Source organism: Ochotona princeps, chromosome 14, assembly GCF_030435755.1.
Source record: "Ochotona princeps isolate mOchPri1 chromosome 14, mOchPri1.hap1, whole genome shotgun sequence".
Lineage (NCBI taxonomy): Eukaryota > Metazoa > Chordata > Mammalia > Lagomorpha > Ochotonidae > Ochotona > Ochotona princeps.
This window is the reverse complement of record NC_080845.1, coordinates 52,576,600-52,595,609: the sequence shown is the minus strand read 5'-3', so window position 1 is coordinate 52,595,609 and position 19,010 is coordinate 52,576,600. Positions and strand designations below refer to the sequence as shown.

At 35.8% G+C, this 19,010-nt stretch overlaps 1 protein-coding gene across 17 annotated transcripts in view; it reads right to left on the bottom strand.

The window, feature by feature from the left end:
- PTPRD (protein tyrosine phosphatase receptor type D) overlaps positions 1–19,010 on the bottom strand; it is a 1,483,320-nt gene that overhangs the window by 101,567 nt on the left and 1,362,743 nt on the right. For 10 of the 17 annotated variants that reach the window (XM_058672196.1, XM_058672195.1, XM_058672202.1 and 7 more), the window contains 2 exons: positions 18,051–18,211; positions 7,202–7,314 (listed from right to left, as the gene is read on the bottom strand). In XM_058672196.1, the coding sequence (XP_058528179.1) occupies positions 7,202–7,314; positions 18,051–18,211 (274 nt within the window). The remainder of the gene's footprint in view (positions 1–7,201; positions 7,315–18,050; positions 18,212–19,010) is intronic. The other 7 variants (XM_058672198.1, XM_058672204.1, XM_058672211.1 and 4 more) reach the window with 1 other exon arrangement.

The window sequence follows — 19,010 nt, the reverse complement described above, 5'->3', positions numbered from 1 at the left end:
CAGATTTTTCAGCAGCAAAATTTCACCATGCAATTTGGACAGTTTTTACTGTATTATTCTCCTAGTGGCAGTTATAATCTTACAAAGCAGGGGTGAGGTCATTGACAGGCAAGGAAATGACTGAGGATGGCTAGCAGTTGCATTGTAAGAAGAACTGCAAAGAGTATACCCATTCCACCTCTTTTTAAAGATCAGAATTCCTACTTTTGACAAAGGCTCAGTGTAAAGAAGCATCTTTTTGTTATAAAGAAAGTAACAACGAGCATGAAATAAATGACAGTTTACACGGTTTGGAAATTCAAAGGCTCATGTGTTAAAGGTTTCATCTACAAGGTCTTGAGTTCATGGGACCAAGTTTTGTGCAGATTTCATCTAACTATGCAATTGGAGCGGTCAATGTATTGTACTGGCTCCTTAGGGTGGAAACACCAGAATGAAATCCTGGTGGTTTTGTAACAACACGGACATGGACACAGGTGCACATGTATTCTCTGTCTCTTGCTATGTGCTACTCTTTGTTGCCCCAGGACTCTGCCAGCAACAAGGCCATCTTCCCAGGCTGAATCAGTGGGCCAGTCTGACTTGAGGCTGTGAATCTCCAAAACCATAAGGCAGTTATCCTTTCCTCTATATATGGTGAGCTTGTCTCAAGTAATTCACTATAGTAACAAAAAAAAAAGATCTGCTTTTACAGCAACAAACGCTCATCTCCATGTTAAGAGTCAAGGCTGTGTAGAAGTGTGGACTTCTAAGAAGGGTGACTCTATTCAGCTCAGCAATGGCTCAGCCAAGTGGAAATGCAGGGCCAGTGGTGTCACATCTTACAGGCTTTTGATAGCAACTAAAAAATCCAGATTATTCTATGACATTTTTTTCATGTTTAAAATGTTGATTTGTAAGTCTAGAGAAACCTAGTGAGTAGTCAAGAATACATTTGGCCAATTAGAACAAAACTTATATTTTGCGTGAATGTTGATTAAAATTTTAAAAAATGGTAAGTGTGACACATTGCATGCTTATATCCACAAGGCAACAGAATGGATACTGAACTTTGTCATGAGGATATAAAGATGTATATGAGTGTGCATGGATATCTATTATTTTTTGCACCCAAAATTTTATGTTTCAATTAAGTTTTTCTTAAACTTTTAGAAGAACTTTGTTCTTGCATGATTCAAACTATGTGTATTCTTCTTTATTCTTTTCCCCCTAATTCAACTCACCATTATTTTTACCAGTTAGGAAAATGAAAAGAAATCAGACAATTTGACCAAAGTTATTTGACCAAAACCGGCTCGATGAGGAATGAATTTGATCTCTATTATGAAGAGTGGCAAAATGTGCATAAAGCCAATCCTTATTACTTTCAGCTTTCTAGATATTAAGACACACATACGAAATGTGCTAAGTTTGAGAAAAGAAAGTAATATTTCATTTATAGTCTGTTTGATGGTCAGTAAGAGGTTTAACATATTAACATCTGACTTTTCTAGTCACTTTTTGCCAAAGCACTATAGGTTTCTAAGAAAATATGGACCGAAATGGTATATGTAAGGTATGCTGGTATTTGACAGGAGATTTAGAAAAAGGGCTAATTTTTTAAAAAAAGGTGCTCTTTTTTCAAATTCTTTACAATGTGAGTATTTTACCGAGTCAGATTATGTTTGAAAGGACTTTATTAGCTAGAGAGAAACGTTCACCAAATACTGTCTTTCTACAGATTTGAAACCTACCATTAAAATCCAGTAGATATTTTATAATACATATTTTGCTAGATAGAACTTTTGAGGTTAGTCATAATCGTAGTGCATTTTGTATGTCACTTTTTTTTGAACTTTTACTTATCTGAGAGTGAGATAAACGAAAGAGAAGAGTGTGTGTGTTAAGGAGACAAAGAGTCTTCCATTTCCTGGTTTTCTCCCCAAATGAACATAATGTCTGTGATTTGACCAATGCTGGGAACTCAAAGCTCAGATGAGTGGTAAGAACCTATCTGAACTTTAACCATTGACTTCTTGGCTCTGGGTTAGCAGGAACCTGGAGTCAGACGCCTGAGCTTCATATAGAAATCAGGAGGCTGATAGGGGACGTAGGTGCCATAGCTATTAGGCCAAATGCTTATCTAAGTGGCCCATCATTCAGATCCTATTAAATCACTCTATATGTGCGCCTGTAAAGACTCAGTGACACTCTCTCCACGATTCTCCTTTCCAACAACTTTCAACAAAGGTTGGAGAATAGTCTGTGAACATGGATGAGGGAGAAGATCAACTGCTTTTCAAATCAGTGGTAGTAGACGTTTCTAAAATGGATTTAACCAAATTAACAGTCAAAGTGAGAAAGTCATCAACTATTTGTCATATTTCAATATAATTTTTGCAATACTTAGAATATCCTGAGTGAAATAAATATGCTTTGCTCTTTTTTTATAAATTATCTCAGGAAGTAAAGGCCAATTAAAATGAAGAGAACATTGATTTTAAGGTATAACTGCTTCTTAGGAAAATGATATTGATAATTCGGCTTCTGTGACTAGGATGATTACTAAGTGAAAGATTCTCCAAAGTTTCAGCCAAATGTGGAATGGATTAATTAAAATTCATTTTAAGTGTATTATTTCTCAAATTGCAGATTTTGAATAAATCCTGCTCCTTTATATCAGAACTTTACAATTTATATTCATGAGAACATATCTGGTATTTTTTTTCTTTTTATGAAATTTAATTAACTAATTAATTAATTTTATGATACAGTTTCCTAGGCTCTGGGATTCCTCTCCTCCCACTGAATTCCCCTGTAACAAGAGTGTAGTTTGAATAACAGTCATAAGTCCATCATTCTGCAATATACGTGTATCCTGACATTGTAGGTATGGACAATGGCAGGGTCCAGTATTCTTAATCGATGTCATACACCAGTTTCTCATGGTGTAAAACAAGAGAGGAAGATAAGAAGAAATTATGCATAAAAATGGGCCTTGCTAACATTTTTCCAATTAACAAAATTGATGGATCAGAAGAGGTGCCTCCAGAGCTCTCACAGCCTACTCAGTGGCTGCGCCGACATTTCTGCTGATGCTGTCCCTCTTTCTGATACGTTAACTTTTTATGAGTTTGTTTTTGTTTTCCACAGCCCATCAATCACCTACCTTCCATGTATGCTTTACATCAGAACATATTAATGTCAAGAGAATGATAATGAGGCCTCTGTTATAACATCTGATCATCCATGTTGAAATCTCCATTTCTCAAAGATGCAAGTACAAACACTACAGTTGCACTTTTGTTTGAAAGCCTTTCAGGGAGCATATTCTGTTATACATCTAACAAGCTATCCGAAAATATACACAGTTATTTATGTTCATACAGAATTTCTTTAACAGAATTTCTTTAGAAGAATCTTCAATAAATGAACTTGCACTTTCCTCTTCTAAAGAGTTGAAAAGCCAAATCAGCATTTGATGATTCTAGCAAATATCTGTAATTTATGCTTTACTCATTTTGCTCAGTTATTCCATTATCTGTTGTGGTGAGTCTAACTTGAGCTAAATAGTATATTTGTATATATCACAGTCTTCATTCTAACTTCGTAAAGTTACTGTTGACATAACCATTGCCACTTCAGTTGCCTGTTGCATACTGGCCCTGCCTGGTGCAGGTACCAGTAAACCAGTAATGATAAAGCAACTCGCTACAAACAGCCACAAAGAAATACAGTAAGATCTACAGATACATGGAAAATATCTTCCAGTAAGTGTCTACTTTCATGAGAGAAAGCCAGAACCTCCCTGACCTACTTCTGCTTGGATAAACTGTTTCACTAACACTGTGTGTTGATTTCTATTCAAAAAATTTCAAAGTATATCAAAGCAATAGTTTTTCCATACACCTGATTTCACAAAGTTGGTAATAGCAAAAATGACAAGTTTCTCCGTGTTTTTATTGGGACTTAGTGGAGCAATAACTGGCTCAAAATTTGACTTTTTTCCTGAACAAAGTATTTTTGTGATACTGAATTTAAAGCTATATTTTTTGATATACTAACAATTGGGCAAATATTGCACTATTATCTAATTTAGAATATTAGGAAGAAGTAAGAATTAAATCGACTCCTTAAATCTAAAAATTTCAATAGGAATAAACAATTTAAAATATAAGATTAAAACAAATTTAAAACATAAAATTGAAACACATCTTTTATTTACCAAATTATACACATATACTTTAGGAAAGTAGAATTTATGAAATCAGTAGGCTAAGCACTGTGTTTCCTGTCAGCTTCTGAAAGGACAACTGAATTTCAAATAAAAATGTTTGCACATTTTGGTTTTAATCATTCATAACAGAGATTTCCAAAGTGGAAAATACTTTGCTCTCATGAATGATTTCTGTTCTAGGTTCTTTCCATCATTGAAAGCTATTTTTTTTAGTGAGCCCATGGATTACCCATTCCCTATTTATGCACAGCACTAATAAATAGCCTCAAATATTATAATCCTTGGAGATAAGTAACTATATAAACATAGATTCCACGTTTATATGCATATTTCAGACAGGGAAATGTAACAATTTTTAAGTACCCAAATTAAACAGAATTTTAATACATGTCATGCAACAACCATAATTGAAGGATCATTTTATTCTATCAGTCAGGAAAACCCTTGACTCTCAGTGAATAAGATGAGAAGAAAAAACACAAAAAGGTTCTGATTAACAGTGCCACCTTCTGCTGTCATCCTGTTGACAAGTGATTAAAGCAATTCACAGAGATTGGCTGGAATCCATACTGACTGAATCAAATGGTCACATCTCTGAGCATTTAGTATTAACAACTGAGCCTATTTCCTTTGGAAGTGGCCAAATTTTTAGGACATCAGATCACATCATAGCTTGAGAGGCAAAAGAGAGTATTTCAGTAAATCAGGCTGAAGTAAATTGCTTATTTAAGCTAAAGTGCACAACACAATGCTTCCTGAAAATTCTGCACTAGTATCTTAGGACATTTTTTTCCCTCTTTCTATCTCTTTCTTTACTTCATCTCCTCTCCTCTTCTTTATCAATTTTTAAAAAACTTTATCATATTATCTCTTGAGGTTATAAAGATAAATGATACATTCTTATATACTCCTATGCCATTTCAATTATGTAATGTCATTAATGATATATACAATATCACTTCAACTGAAATAGTCATGTGATAACTTTCTAAAGTTTGACTTGTTCTCTTTGTAAATTGACCCAATATTATAATATACATTTGAACAATTAAATGTTTACTAGAATTGTTGGGTTTGGCAATATTTGCAGAGTTACTGAAAAAAAAAACGTGAATTACTTGTTGACAGATTTCTTGCTTGAAGGCATTTCTGTTTTGCTTACCGTCACTGGTATTTTGCTAATAATCCTTTCTACACAGTTCCCACTCATGTTTTGCCTTCATGCAGGACATTCCTTTGCTGGTGCTAGAGGGAGACAAGGGCAGCACTGCCATGGGCTCTTTTCTTTGGGGCTACATCAGACTTTTAACTCAACCTTGTATTTCTGTCTTTGCTGACTATGGTTGGTTCCAGCATAAGTTGCACCTGACATACAAGCCAGAGGAGATGCGGCAATGTAGGACTGCAAGGTACTGAGCAACACCATCATTTTATCTGTTTCTACTGTTCCTCTGGCAAAGGGTGATGAAAAACCTATTACAAAGAATCATACAGCAAGAAACTGCTGTGGCTCTAAGACACTTCATACATTGGGTAAGCCAATATGATAAGGTCCAATATTCTAGGACCTGTGATTAAGAACTTCTCTGTAGTATGAGAAAGTCATATACTACTATTTCCAAAAAAAGCAATGAACTAGGAAAATTACTTAAAATTACTTAATTTGAACCAAGTTGCTTAATGAAACTCAGTGAGGACAACTCAACATGGGGCATCCAAGGAACTGCATAATACTGGCAGATGACATTATTCATAGTCTTCATTTATATTTATAAAAATATAAATCAGCTAGATTTTCCAGCTTATAAATGTTTTCTTAGATTTTTTATACTGACAAAGTTATAACTTAGCTTCCTGAAATGTAAATATTGAAGATTCCGTCCTTCATCTGTTTTATGGAATGATAATCTGCTTTATGGATTGAAGTATTGTCTGGTTGTAAAACAAATTAAAAAAAGCCAGTAGGTTGATTAAAATGCTCAATATTGCTTTCAATTAAGAAATTAGTTGTTAATACTATCCATCCACATGAAAAGTATGCTAAGTGAAATAAACCATGTGTTTTCAATTTGTGCAATTCCCCTATGACTGTGTAGATCAAAAAAGTTATAGTGTATCATACTCAAAGTTTGAATATCCTTTTGATGGAAACACAAAAAAATTACCAACAACAATTACTCTAACTTAGATCACCTCTTTACTTGGATCAGTATTGTCGGGTTTTAAGAATGTGTCACTCAATTTTCATTTTAGCTTCCTCTACAATACATTTTTGTTGCCATTCATTTGGTTTAAATAAGCTTAAAATGAAAGAAAGCAAAACATATGTGGGCTCAAATGAACAATATTATAAAGGTGCTTCTTGGCAAGCATGGGATAGTTTCTCTGTTGAAGCACTTGAAGTTCTTACAGTGAAATCTGTATTTCCATAGGTTTTCCCAGCATGAAATCAGAATTACTCAATGAGATTTTGTATAGTAATACCTAAAACGATAAAACATTCAGCCTCATTTTCTAACCCTCCTTCCACCACTCTGCTTCAGAGTTCTCTAAATACACACCACCAGGAAAATACAGAACAAATCTATGCTTTCCCAATGGGACAAATGACATCTATAAACACTTGCTACTCAGATATTCGATTTGTAAGATGGGAAATTTAATTATTTCTAGGTCATTGCCATTGGAATAATAAACACTATTAATAAAAGTGGTAACTATTCTTAAACATGATAACGCTTCCAAAATTTTGAAGTAGAATTACATGTTTTATTTCTCTTCCCCATCCCACTTCAGATTTGTATGAAGAACTTAAATTTCATTTCAAACTTAAGCTTGGATGAATCACAACATCAAAATACAAGAGCAGGATGAATTAATGGTTCAAAACAAGTGATAAATCCACCTCTAGAGACAATATCCACTTAGCTATAGACAGTTTTAAACAGGGGCTGTAAATGGGACTCCATGGCTCGTTCCTCTTACCTGGTGTTTGAAAATTAAGGCGCCTCAGTTCTACAGGATCAGTTGGGTGGTGTGAAGGGATCTCCTTACTGTTGGGGATGCTGCTCTTTCGGGAGTCAGACTCTGCTCTCTTCCTATAAGGATAAAATACAAATTTAAGTATAAAAAAAACTGAAAAATTCAAAGAGATGAGAGTAGAGAATTGTACTTGTCCCCCTCATGTTTGCATTCATAACATTTGTTAACCAGCAAGCTCTGGGGAACCTGTTCAGTTGCTTCTTTTTTGGCTCTATAATGTTTGATCAGGTCTACAATTTTTGCTTGAGTGAAAGTTCTTTATTTCTTGAGTCAAATAATCTAGCAATTCTGCCTGCAGGCTTGAAGCCAGTATTTGTGTAAGATACGTTTTGAGCCTTGTACAGCAATTCTGTATATCTATTAGCTCCATCTGTATGGAGGAGGGTATAGCTAATTTTGCTACCACCACGAAGCTCCTGGACTACAGCGGAATAGTTAAATTCGCTCTCCTCTTCCCTGGATTAAGAATTAATAACTCGTAGCTACAAAGTAGTCATGTACTGGACCTTCCCATAAAGCAGGGGAATAAAGATACTTCTAAGATGTTAAGTTATCCTAATGCTGAAAATCTTGGTCACACAGATTTAACATGGCATTTTCTTTCAAAATGGAAGGAAAACATACTGTATGTTTATGGTGATGTTAAACTGTTAAAATTCTGTTAGTTACAGGCAAACAGGGAAAGATAAAAAAAAAAAAGGAAAATTTACTTAGTATTTCAACTCCGCAAATTATCACTCAAGGTGACATTAATGGTGCCTTGCATAAATCTGATTCCACCCACTACTCATTTTATATTAGTTTTAAGAGCCATACACTAGCTTATTAAATACCATTGTCTAAGCTGACATAATGCAACTTCAACAAATTCCTACGCAAGCAATGAGCTATTTGCTATAAGATTTCTTTATCTATTTTCCTCAAACCTATACAACTGCAGAATCATTAACTATCTTGTTTGATGAATTTGATTGAAAGTCCATTTAAAAAATAGAAGCCTTTTTTGTTCAAACTTTATGTCCAAAACTTATTCTAGCAATCTTCAATCTGGGGTCTTAATCATAGCATCTCCTCCATGCTCAGAGCAAAAGTATTCTTATTTTGGGAAAGAAGTGCTGTGGAGTGTTTTGAAACAGTCCTTTCTCTTTTCCACAGAACTGTGCTACAGCTCATTAGTGCTGCTGCGGTAACGGGCTCTCACTCACGGCCAACCTGGTCCTTCTATGCTTAGCCAGAGGGTTCTTGTTACACGGCCTTTCTTTCTATCTCTGTTCATCTGTCTAAAATAAAACTAACCAGGAGATGAAAGCAAGATTGATGCAAAGAGAAAGTGCACTTGATTTGCTTAAGTTCAATGCCTTCAGGGAAACAGGCCTTCATGAAATGTCTCTACATGGCCAAGTCCCATTTAGACCCCTTGACATTAACTCATCTCAAATTTTCTTTTTCTATCTGGAGGTGTCAGTACAGCTGTAGGACAGAACACACTGCCAAAGCCATACCAATTTTGCCAATCGTAGGTGAACAGTGATTTTGACACTTGAGAACAGGAGTGGAAGGGCCAGGTATATGGAGTGGAAAAATGAAAATGAAGGGAAGAGATGGCGGATTGGTGAGAAATTTCTAAGAAGAGAAAGATGGGCTCAGGAGAACATGTGAGAGAACAGAGTGATAAATTTTGTTGCAGACCATGTCAAAGTATTTATTCATGCTCTGAATTTGATGCTGAGGAATCTGGACAGCCCTAAAGACAAAGAAATGGAATGTGCTAAGGAAACATCTTTTGTGTATTGCTGGTCAGCCAAACCTACAGAAAGTGTATGGTTTGCCTTCTAGATACTAACAGCCCTTCCCAGATTTCGCTCTTCTCATCTAAGTTGGCATGGCTGCATTTATTTATGGATGTTCCCAAACTCATGACTAAATCCTGAGTTTTTCTTCTTTCCCTAAGAGGCTCTACTGTCATTCTTGCAAGACTGTGGAAACAAGAAGCAGAAATATCTGTACAAGAGACTACTTTCATGGGTCTTGTGCAACAACCACCTCTTCTGTCCTCCAGGGGTCAGGCTAAGTGACACTGAACTGGAGGTACAGGGAAGAACATCCTAAAAACTGGCCAGTACCAGGAACCAGAGTAGCTGGAAAACACACCTTTGTTTTTTTTGTTTTTTTTTTTGTTTTTTTGGTCAAGGTATGAGTCTCAGAAAAACCTAGAGCACAATATTAAAATTATAAATAATTTATATTTTAAATTAAACCTAATGTTTTTAAAGGTTTATTTTCATTTCAAAGGCAAAGTTACACAGAGAGAGGAGAGACAGAAAGAAAGATCTTCCATCAGCAGGTTCACTTCTCAATTGGCCACAATGGCTGGAGCTGAGCTGATCTGAAGGCAGGAGCCTGTTGCCACATCTTGGTCTGTCATGCAGGTGCAGGGGCTCAAGAAATTGAGCCACCTTCCTCTGATTTCTCACGCAATAATCAGGGAGCTGGAGCAAAACTGGAGCATCCAGAACACAAAGTGGTGACCATATGGATGCCGGTGCTGCAGGCTGAGGATCAGCTTGCTAACCCACCATGTTGTCCCATGACTTACATTTTAATGAATGGTATAGGACATCCTTAAAGACTGACTCTTCCCAGTATATCTGTCTACACGAAATGATCTACAAGCCTTACTCTCAAAATCTTAGGCAGTTAGGAAAATCAGCTATTTATATTTGTTTTACTTTTTTTAAACATAATCACAATATTATTAACTCCTGTTCTACATTCTTATTACATAAACACACATCTGCTTGGAATGGATCTTTTCAGAAACAGAAAGGAAATTTTCTAATAGAATTGGAAGATGAAATATTTGGTCATTATTACTTATACCGATGAAGAGTTTTAAAAACTGAATGAATCTTATGAAATATTAGGAGTTATGAAATGGTCCAAATCACATCCAATATGAATAAAATTTTCCAGATACATTTCCTGAGGTCTTTTTACTTCTGCCTTCCAATTGTAATAACATAAAACACAACTACTAGAAGCAGATTCCTAATTTTAGCAATTTATATTTCTATTAGGACAATAAAACTCAAGTGCAAGCTTATTTTTTCTGCAGTGCAAAGCGAATGAAAAGAAAATGGAAGGTCATATGACACTTCAGATTTGGTAGAAGTTATTTGTAATGTAAAAATATGGTTGTTTACAATATGGGTTATGCACAACAAAATGCTACTCTGTGATAAGTGTTTTGTTTCTACTTTTTCCTGTCTGTCAAAAAAGGAGGGAATCAAGAACAAAGAGAGTTTCTATGGGTGATCATATTTAAGATCCTGAACAAAGATATACAGACAAATGGGCACAGGCTATTGAAGGAAAGTTAGATGAAATCTCTACTATTAATATTGAAGAAATCAGTTCAAACTTTTCAGACTGCAACACCATTAAATGATGTAGCTTTAAAGCTAGCAATGCTGGTGTATAAATTACAAAGCTTCTTTTTCTAATTTGTTCACTTGTAAATGCAAGAGGATTCAAATGAGGTTTAAATGCTAGTCCAATTGTCTCACATTAACAGCACAGAAAGACAAAGGTTATGTTACACTATGTGAGCAGTGTCAGAGTGAAGTTAGATACCTGAACATTTTAAGTTGGGTTCACAGTATTGTCTTTAGTTTGGGCTAAAAGAAAAAAAAATATTTTGTATGTGTTTTTCCATTTGATTTGCAACTACTAAGATCAAGACACATACACGAAGAGGTTTTCTTATACCTATCATTGAGTGTGTGGTCTTATTTCAGGGAAAATAGTGCAATGCTGTTGCTCAAATCTTAGCGTCTACCACAAACACTTGCAGCATTTGCTAAAATACAGGGTGCTGGGCCAAGGCCTGGAGTTGGTGATTCAGGTCAGAGGTGGGGTCTCACATTAGGCTGTTTGTGCTGTGGCTGGGCATGGGATGCTCAGTGAGAACAAATGGAGGTTGGCCCTGGGAGCAAGACACAAAACCCTGGGATTCTCTCCTACTTTCACTACAATCAGAATTACACAGACATGTGCATATTTCAGTTAGAAAGCTAGAAGATTAGTTTTGACTAGTCACTGAATAATCTCACCATATGTGTCAGCATTTATTGTTACTATTGCTACTCTTGAAAGTTAGGAAACATAGATTCTTTGCATGAGGGAGGAGGTTTCCCTGAAGCACTGCCATCAGTATTTGTCCGGTGTAAAAATGGTAGCACTCCTGTGCATGTGCTCAAACTGATTATTGTTGAAACAAACAAAATGAAACAAAGAGATTTAAAGACACTTCTGTTTTGCAAAGACGCATCGACACGTACAAATATGCATTTCACCTTAACCACAAACACAATGCAGCGACTGGTTTTACTGCCTTCTATGCCTGATTTCACATACAAATAATCTGCTGTCCTCATACACAGAGACTTAACATATATTCCCCAGAATCACTTCAGCATCAAAATAATTATGCAGATGTCCATCTTCCACTTGCTAATTGCACCTTTAATATCCAGCCCCCACCCTCACTCTTCAACACCTCCAAAGTTTAGCAGTTTCTTATTTTCTTCTTACTGAGCATAATAATTTTTTTTTTTTTGTCCTCTAGTCCTCACCTGTCAGGTTTACTGCTCCATTTTAATGCAGCAAAAAAGGAAAAAAGAAAGGCTACATGTTAGTTGGCCAATGGTAACAAGAGTAACCATGACAACCAAGATTTATGGAATACTGCTTACAAGCAAGGACACATAACTGACATACATTAAAAAATGACAGTGTATCAAAATACAAACAGCCCCCAATCATGAAGAAAATGGAGGACAAGAGGTTACATCATTGAATACGGAAGTATGTGCATGTGTGTGTGTGTGCGTGTGTGTGTGTGTGCGTGTGTGTGTGTGTGAATGTCACATTCACTTCCATTCATCTGCCTGCAAAATCCTGTAACAATTAACAATAACCCAGGAGGAGTTTGATGATACAGATATAATAATCTGATATTTACAAAACATTCCATGAGAAAGCTACTGATATACTCAAAGAAAATACAAAATCATTCCAGGAAAGCCATTCTTTTAAAATAATGTGTTTGGTTAAAAAATACGTATTTCTTTAATAATATAACACATCAACGCCATTCAAACACAAAATTTGCACAATTAAATGATAAACCACAAAGTTATAAAAGTGGCACACATGGTTTCTTCACTTCTTGACAGGAAAGGTGATCGTAAATCTTTTTTTCCAATAAAGGATTAGGGACATTTTTCAGTTTAGGAAAATATAATACTCGTCATTATAAGTCTGCGGAGCGTGACTGATCTATATAGCTGGGCTAATCCAGAAAAGCATTTTATTATCAGCCATTGACATGACAGATATTTTTTTCCATCAAAGAAGTGCTGCTATCCACGAACATATCTAGCTCATGCTCACCTCTAATAACGTGTTGTAAATGGTCACATTATTTTTGCAGACTACAATCTTTCCTTGAAAAGAATTAACCCAATCTTCACTTTTATGACTACCAAAGTATTTAGTGAGTCCCCAGTTGCAAAACTAAGGTGCTACATATTTCCAAATCAAATTAAATATGCAACCATCTTGTTGGAGGATCTGGTGTTGCAAGGGAACTTATTTCTTTAAAAAAAGGTCACATTTAAATTGTACAAACACACATATAGAGAGTGAATGTTGACAATTATATCAAACACACTTACTAATTCACTTTATGCTTAATTATGAAGTGATTTACCTGGTGTATGAAGTTAAAAGATTTGGAACATTTTTAAAAATTAGGTTGTGTTCCTAATTTGCTTAACTTTTATCAATGGGAAAATATATTCTATTATTAAGAAATCACTATCTGACCTAGCATTTTAACATACATGGAGCTGCTGTGGAACTCACTTCTGCTTCTTCATAACCGCCTTTATCACATACATTGGTTCATACTGGGTGCAAATAAATGCAGTCTGCCAGAACTGATACATTCAAACCGTAGGCCAAAGGTTTTACTATAGTTCTTCTCCGTTAAGTTGAATGTGACACCAAATGTTGTAGCAATCAAGTGCAGGGAACTTTGCTTAATACTATTGGACTTCTATAATAAATTATTCAATATTAAGTCTGCGAATATTTCAGTAGGCACGTGGGATACAAAGAGAACTAAAACAGAACCTTCGTCTTACATTTAGTGAGGGCAGAGAATCAAGCAAAGAATAATTAGATTAAGAGAAGAGATTTTCTTTTTCTAAAGAAAAGGAGACCCCAAGGAAGCTTGAGCTAGCAGAGCTAAGAGATGCACCCAGAAAGGATCTGACGGCATAGGGACTGTCTTAGCTTACTTTCAAAGGATGAGCTGGAGGTTTCCAGTCCAAAGGAGTTCCAAGGGAGCTAGAAGAACGCCTTTCAGTTTAGGATGTAGCCAATTCAAAAAAACAGAAGATGGAATTGGTCATCAGGGTCAATCCTGGCTGGGAGTGGCAGCCAGTTTCTTTCCTTGTAATTTATTTTTGTTTTATTTGAAAGATGGAGATACTGAGCGAAACAGCTCTTTTATGAATGTTTTACTTCCAAATGACCCCAGTGGCCCAGGCCACGTCCACAAGTTTGGAACTCATCTTCCGTTTTCATATGAGTGGCATGAAGTCCAGTACTTCGGGCCATTAACCTTCGCCTCCCTGGTTGTGCATAATCAGGAAGCTAAAATCGTAAGTGAGGCCAAGACTGGAAATCAGACACACTAATATGGGATGCAGATATCCCAAACAATATAGTTTTCCTTAAAGCATTCTCTTTGAACTGTCTTTCTTTGATGACAATTGGAGATGTATGTGGGGTTGATAAGAAACAGAAGACAAAAGAGGCATAGGCCACAGGCAACAGGTATTGGAGCCAGGGAATCCTGAAAAAAGCTGAGGTTTACATTTTAGTCACATCTACCTTATGGCTTTTACGTCTTACAGTAGGGATGGAAATTATTCATCACTTGACCATGACCATTCATGCTAGGCTATGAATATTCAAATACGTTAACTTTGTCTAATGTATTTCTAAGGCTACTCTAATCTCCCAATCCACATTTTCTTTTTTTTTTAAAGATCTATCTTCAGATGTCTTCTTCATAGAATCAGATTAAGAGTTTAAAGAATTTTTTTTAAATATAATAGGTCATACGCAACTCTCAAAATCACTGACGGGAACATCTATATGCAACAAATGTAAAGAGGGGTGACTATCTGAGAAATTCCAATTGCCTTATGGATTTGTTTTTGTTTTTGTTTTGTTTGCAGGGTAGTTGTGTGAAGGGTGGAGTGGATTTATATTACACAATACATACACATAAGAGGTGAAAATACCATATATTGAAGTACTAATTATATGACTAGATTTTAATGATTTCAGATTATGGAAAATCACTATTTGACAATTTAAATTACCTAGTCCACCAACTTACTTTATAAATGAGGAAATCTAAGTCTAGACTGTTCCATGACCTCCCATCCATATAACCAGCTCATCAGGGAACTGGAGCTGGAATTCAAATTTCTTGAATTCCAATCCAATCTTTTTATAAATCTTGAGTCTCTCAACCTATCAATCCTATCTCTGAAATGACATTTTCAGTCATTGCACAAATGTAATTTAGAGCAAAAATTTAACAAAAAGTCATAGTACAATACCTGTAACACCAACACTATACCAAATGTTTTAATATTTAGATCATTCAGAAGGTATTTTAGTATTTTACAAAACCTCTGCACATTTTAGTCATTAATTATCAATGTATTTTTGCTTTGTGAATTACTAATTACATGAGGAGGATGGCAGATAAAAGAGTATGTTATTCATAGATTAATAATCAGAAGTAAGTTTCAATATTTTCTCATAGAGCCTCATACAACATACTTGATACATGGACAAGTCACTCATTGCTTCAGACCTATTTCTTTTTTTATGTTTTTTTAAAAACATATTTTTATTGCATTTCATTTTTTTAAAATTAATTACGTTGCATTATGTGATACATTTTTTTATGCACTGGGATTCCCCCCGCCCCTCCCCACACCCTCCCCCCACGGTGGATTGCTCCACCTTGTTGCATTTCTATAATTCAAATTCAGTTGACATTCTTTCATTGGAGGTATTTACCAAGCACAAAGTCCAGCATCTTATTGTCCTGGTAAGTTCAATGGTTTGTTGGTGAGACCATCTCTGGGCTTCAGACCTATTTCTAACATGAGTGTCTACAAGCAAGGGTATGTAACAAAGGATACATCGAGATGATGGGTATCAATACGCTGTAGTATTCTTTTCTCAAAACACTGTTTGTATATAGGAGTTGATGGAGTTCCACATTAACAATAATAGTAATAATAACGGTTATTACCAATAATCTGTGTGTGAAATGAAACTCCCTAAAAAGAAGGAGTGTTTATAATCAACTTTGCTCGGTTTCTAAGCTATAAAAGACACTATTCATTTGGTACAGAAGATTTCCTCTTGAACTACCACTCATAATCAAGAAGGACATTGTTGGGTCTACTTGAATTTCAAGTCAGGAATGTTCTTTACTGCTGAAGCAAGCACTTCTATTTCAGAAATGTTTCATGGGCCTTCAGATGGTTAGCTAAATATACTTAGCATTCTAGGATGTGTGCATTTTCCAACAATTGCATTAGATGATGCTTATATATGCACATGCTAAAATGCAACTCTTTTTAGGGTTATAAAACCTATTTTCTTTTTGCAGTATTAGGAAGAAAATAACTGAGTTAATTCTTTCCCATGCACATGCAGATGAAGAAATAAAACGTAACTATCAATTTTTAAGAAATCATCAGGGTCTGGTTTCCTATTTTCCTTTATATAAATTATTCACACAGATCAAATATAGTCTGCTAAATGGAACAGCCTGGAAGAGCCACAACTTTCAGAAGAGAGGCATGGATTTTGCCCATCTAGAATGATCACAAAATGTCATGTGTTATAGTCTAAAACTTTACATGTCAATCAGGACTTGTTTCCTATTCTAACTCCCAGAGTGCAGTGTGACTATCAGAATAAATGTTTGTAGAAAACAGTGAAAATCCTGCCTCTGCTTTTGAATGACTGCATAGACAGCAAAGGGCACCAGATTGTGCTTCTGTTGAAATGGGCTCCTCCAACTTCTGGCCCTAATCACTTACTACAGAGTCTTACCACAGGGGCTTAAGATAGGCACTGATGAGCTATGGAGTTCGATGGGGAGAATGAGCCAGAACCTGTGAAGCCTTCTCATCTTTTTCCATGCCCAGGTAATTGAATGACTGCTGTGATCAGGGAACTGTAACCATGAATATTTCTTTCATTCTTTTAACTCTAAAATAGGCTGAAGAATACAATGGCTTATGGTTAGGAACTTCTTTCATTTGTCCTTTATTTTTTTCAGCCTTCTTTTCACATTGGAATAAAATAGAATAGGGACATAAAGAGAAAGCTTTTCAAAGGAGAAGTGTTCTGAAGGATTTTTTTTTTTTTTTGAAGAGACAAGATCAAGATAAGAGGTTACCAGAGAGGAGGACAAATTCCAGGAACAAACAAAAAGGGATTCAGTTAGAAATATTTATAATAAATCCCTCAAAGCTCAAAAGACAGCTACACATGTAGGAAAAATAATCAATGAAAACAAGATTATTGGAACAAGCATGCCAGCAAGCATAAAAGTTGAGACATTCTGATTTGTTTGAAGGCCAAGGAAATATATGAGTGAGGAAAGGAGCAGCAGGAGAGCATGATTTTATACTAGAGGGAAGCTATCAGCCTCATAGTATCACTTCCAAAACATTATGCACCACAAAGGAAAATGGAAACACAGATTATGAAAATAAAAGTTTCAAGAGAATGAAAAACTTAAAGAAGAAAATTTAAGATTTGCCACTTGTAAACGTTGAATATAGTAAACTTGGGTGTCTAATGCTATACATTCATAATTATAGTTCCAAAACAGAAATATTTAGGATAAAAATGAGTAATATTTAAATTCAAAAGAAATACTATTCTAGAAATTCTAGAAAAAATCAGTTGCTGCTCCTTCATTTGATTTTCTATTTAGCAAGAATATTTTTATTCTTGCTTAAATTTAACAGAAGCCGAAAGATTGTGTCATAAATAAGACAAGACTGGGAGCAGCATAAATGGTTATGTTATACACATTTTTTAAAAAGGACAATGATCTTTCTTCTATTTTCCTGTGGGATGTGTACTACTGGGTATACAATGCAATGCTTAAAGAAAAGGGAGAGAAAATTCATTTGCGTCTCTCTTTTCTTTTTCTCTGTACTCTTAAAGCTCTAGGCAGATTTGCCAAAGTTTTTTTTTAAATGTCTCAGGAAGTAATTCAGCATATGTGCAAATCAGACTTATGAAATATATAAACTATGTGAAGTTGTAACAGCATTTCAAAACCATTAAAATGCAGCAATTTCTCATCTAAAGCAATCAACTTTAGGGTGGTATGGGATTATTTACTTGTGAACAAGAGAACGCTTATCTGCCATGAAAAATGGTCATCCTATATGAAGTAGCCAAGAAAACGGAGAACAGGATAGATATTTGCTGGACTACAAAAGTCTGAACCATGTACTGAATAAGATTTTATGCAGAGGGAAATGTTTTCCAGCAATTAGAGGTGCTGCATTGCAACATCTGTGCTGAAATCAAAGACAGCGATCAACATTTTTAACAACACGGTAGCATCAAAAACTGCAATAAAAACAGCGGATAAACCTACCTTTTATAAAGAAGAATAGCAATGACAATGCAGATGATAAAGACCACTGCAAGGACAGGACCTACAACCCAGATCAGGCCTTCTTCTTCATCTGTGATGGGCTGTGGATCCAGATCCATTGACACAACGGGGTCAGAGTAGGGGCTGGTGGCATACATCTTCTGAGGAAAAGCAGAGTCTGTGTTAGTTGCAGAAGTATAGCATTCTAGAATGTTTCTCCAGGGCCTGGTGCCATAGTATCATGGTTAAAGTCCTTGCCTTGCACGTGCCAGGATCCCATATGGGTGCCGGCTCTAATCCCAGCGGCGCCGGTTCTAATCCCAGTGGCCCCGCTTCCCATCCAGCTCCCTGCTTACGGCCCGGGAGGGTAGTGGAGGATGGCCCAAAGCCTTGGGACTCTGCAACCTGCGTGGGAGACCTGGAAGAGCTCCTGGCTCCCGGCTTTGGATCGGCACAGTACCGGCCTTTGCAGTCACTTAGGGAGTGAATCATCGGACGGAAGATCTTCCTCTCTGTCTCTCCTCCTCTCTGTATATTTGCCTTTCCAATAAAAATAAATAAATCTTAAAAAAAAAACCAGAATGTTTCTCTAGTATTAGAAAAGAAAACATCCAGGATAGAGCACATTGGATAAGTATTTGAAGTCATGTTACTAAAATATATGACTAAGGAGAAATAAAAATGACAAGAGGAAGAAATTTTACAGTAGACATTTGCTTACGCAGTGAAATATTTTAAAAAGTCACTTTTCGTAGCATACATTTCTTCACACATGCTGCCATTGCTACCTATATCCTATCTATAGTAGAGTAAATTAACTGTATGAAGTCGGATATTTTAGTAATCAGTCAATATAAACTATTACACGAACATATGCATTGTGCCAATGTGTTAAGATCTGTAGGGAAAAAAGCCAAGATTATGAGTTCCAGTCTCAATCCATTTGTGGTCAGACATTCT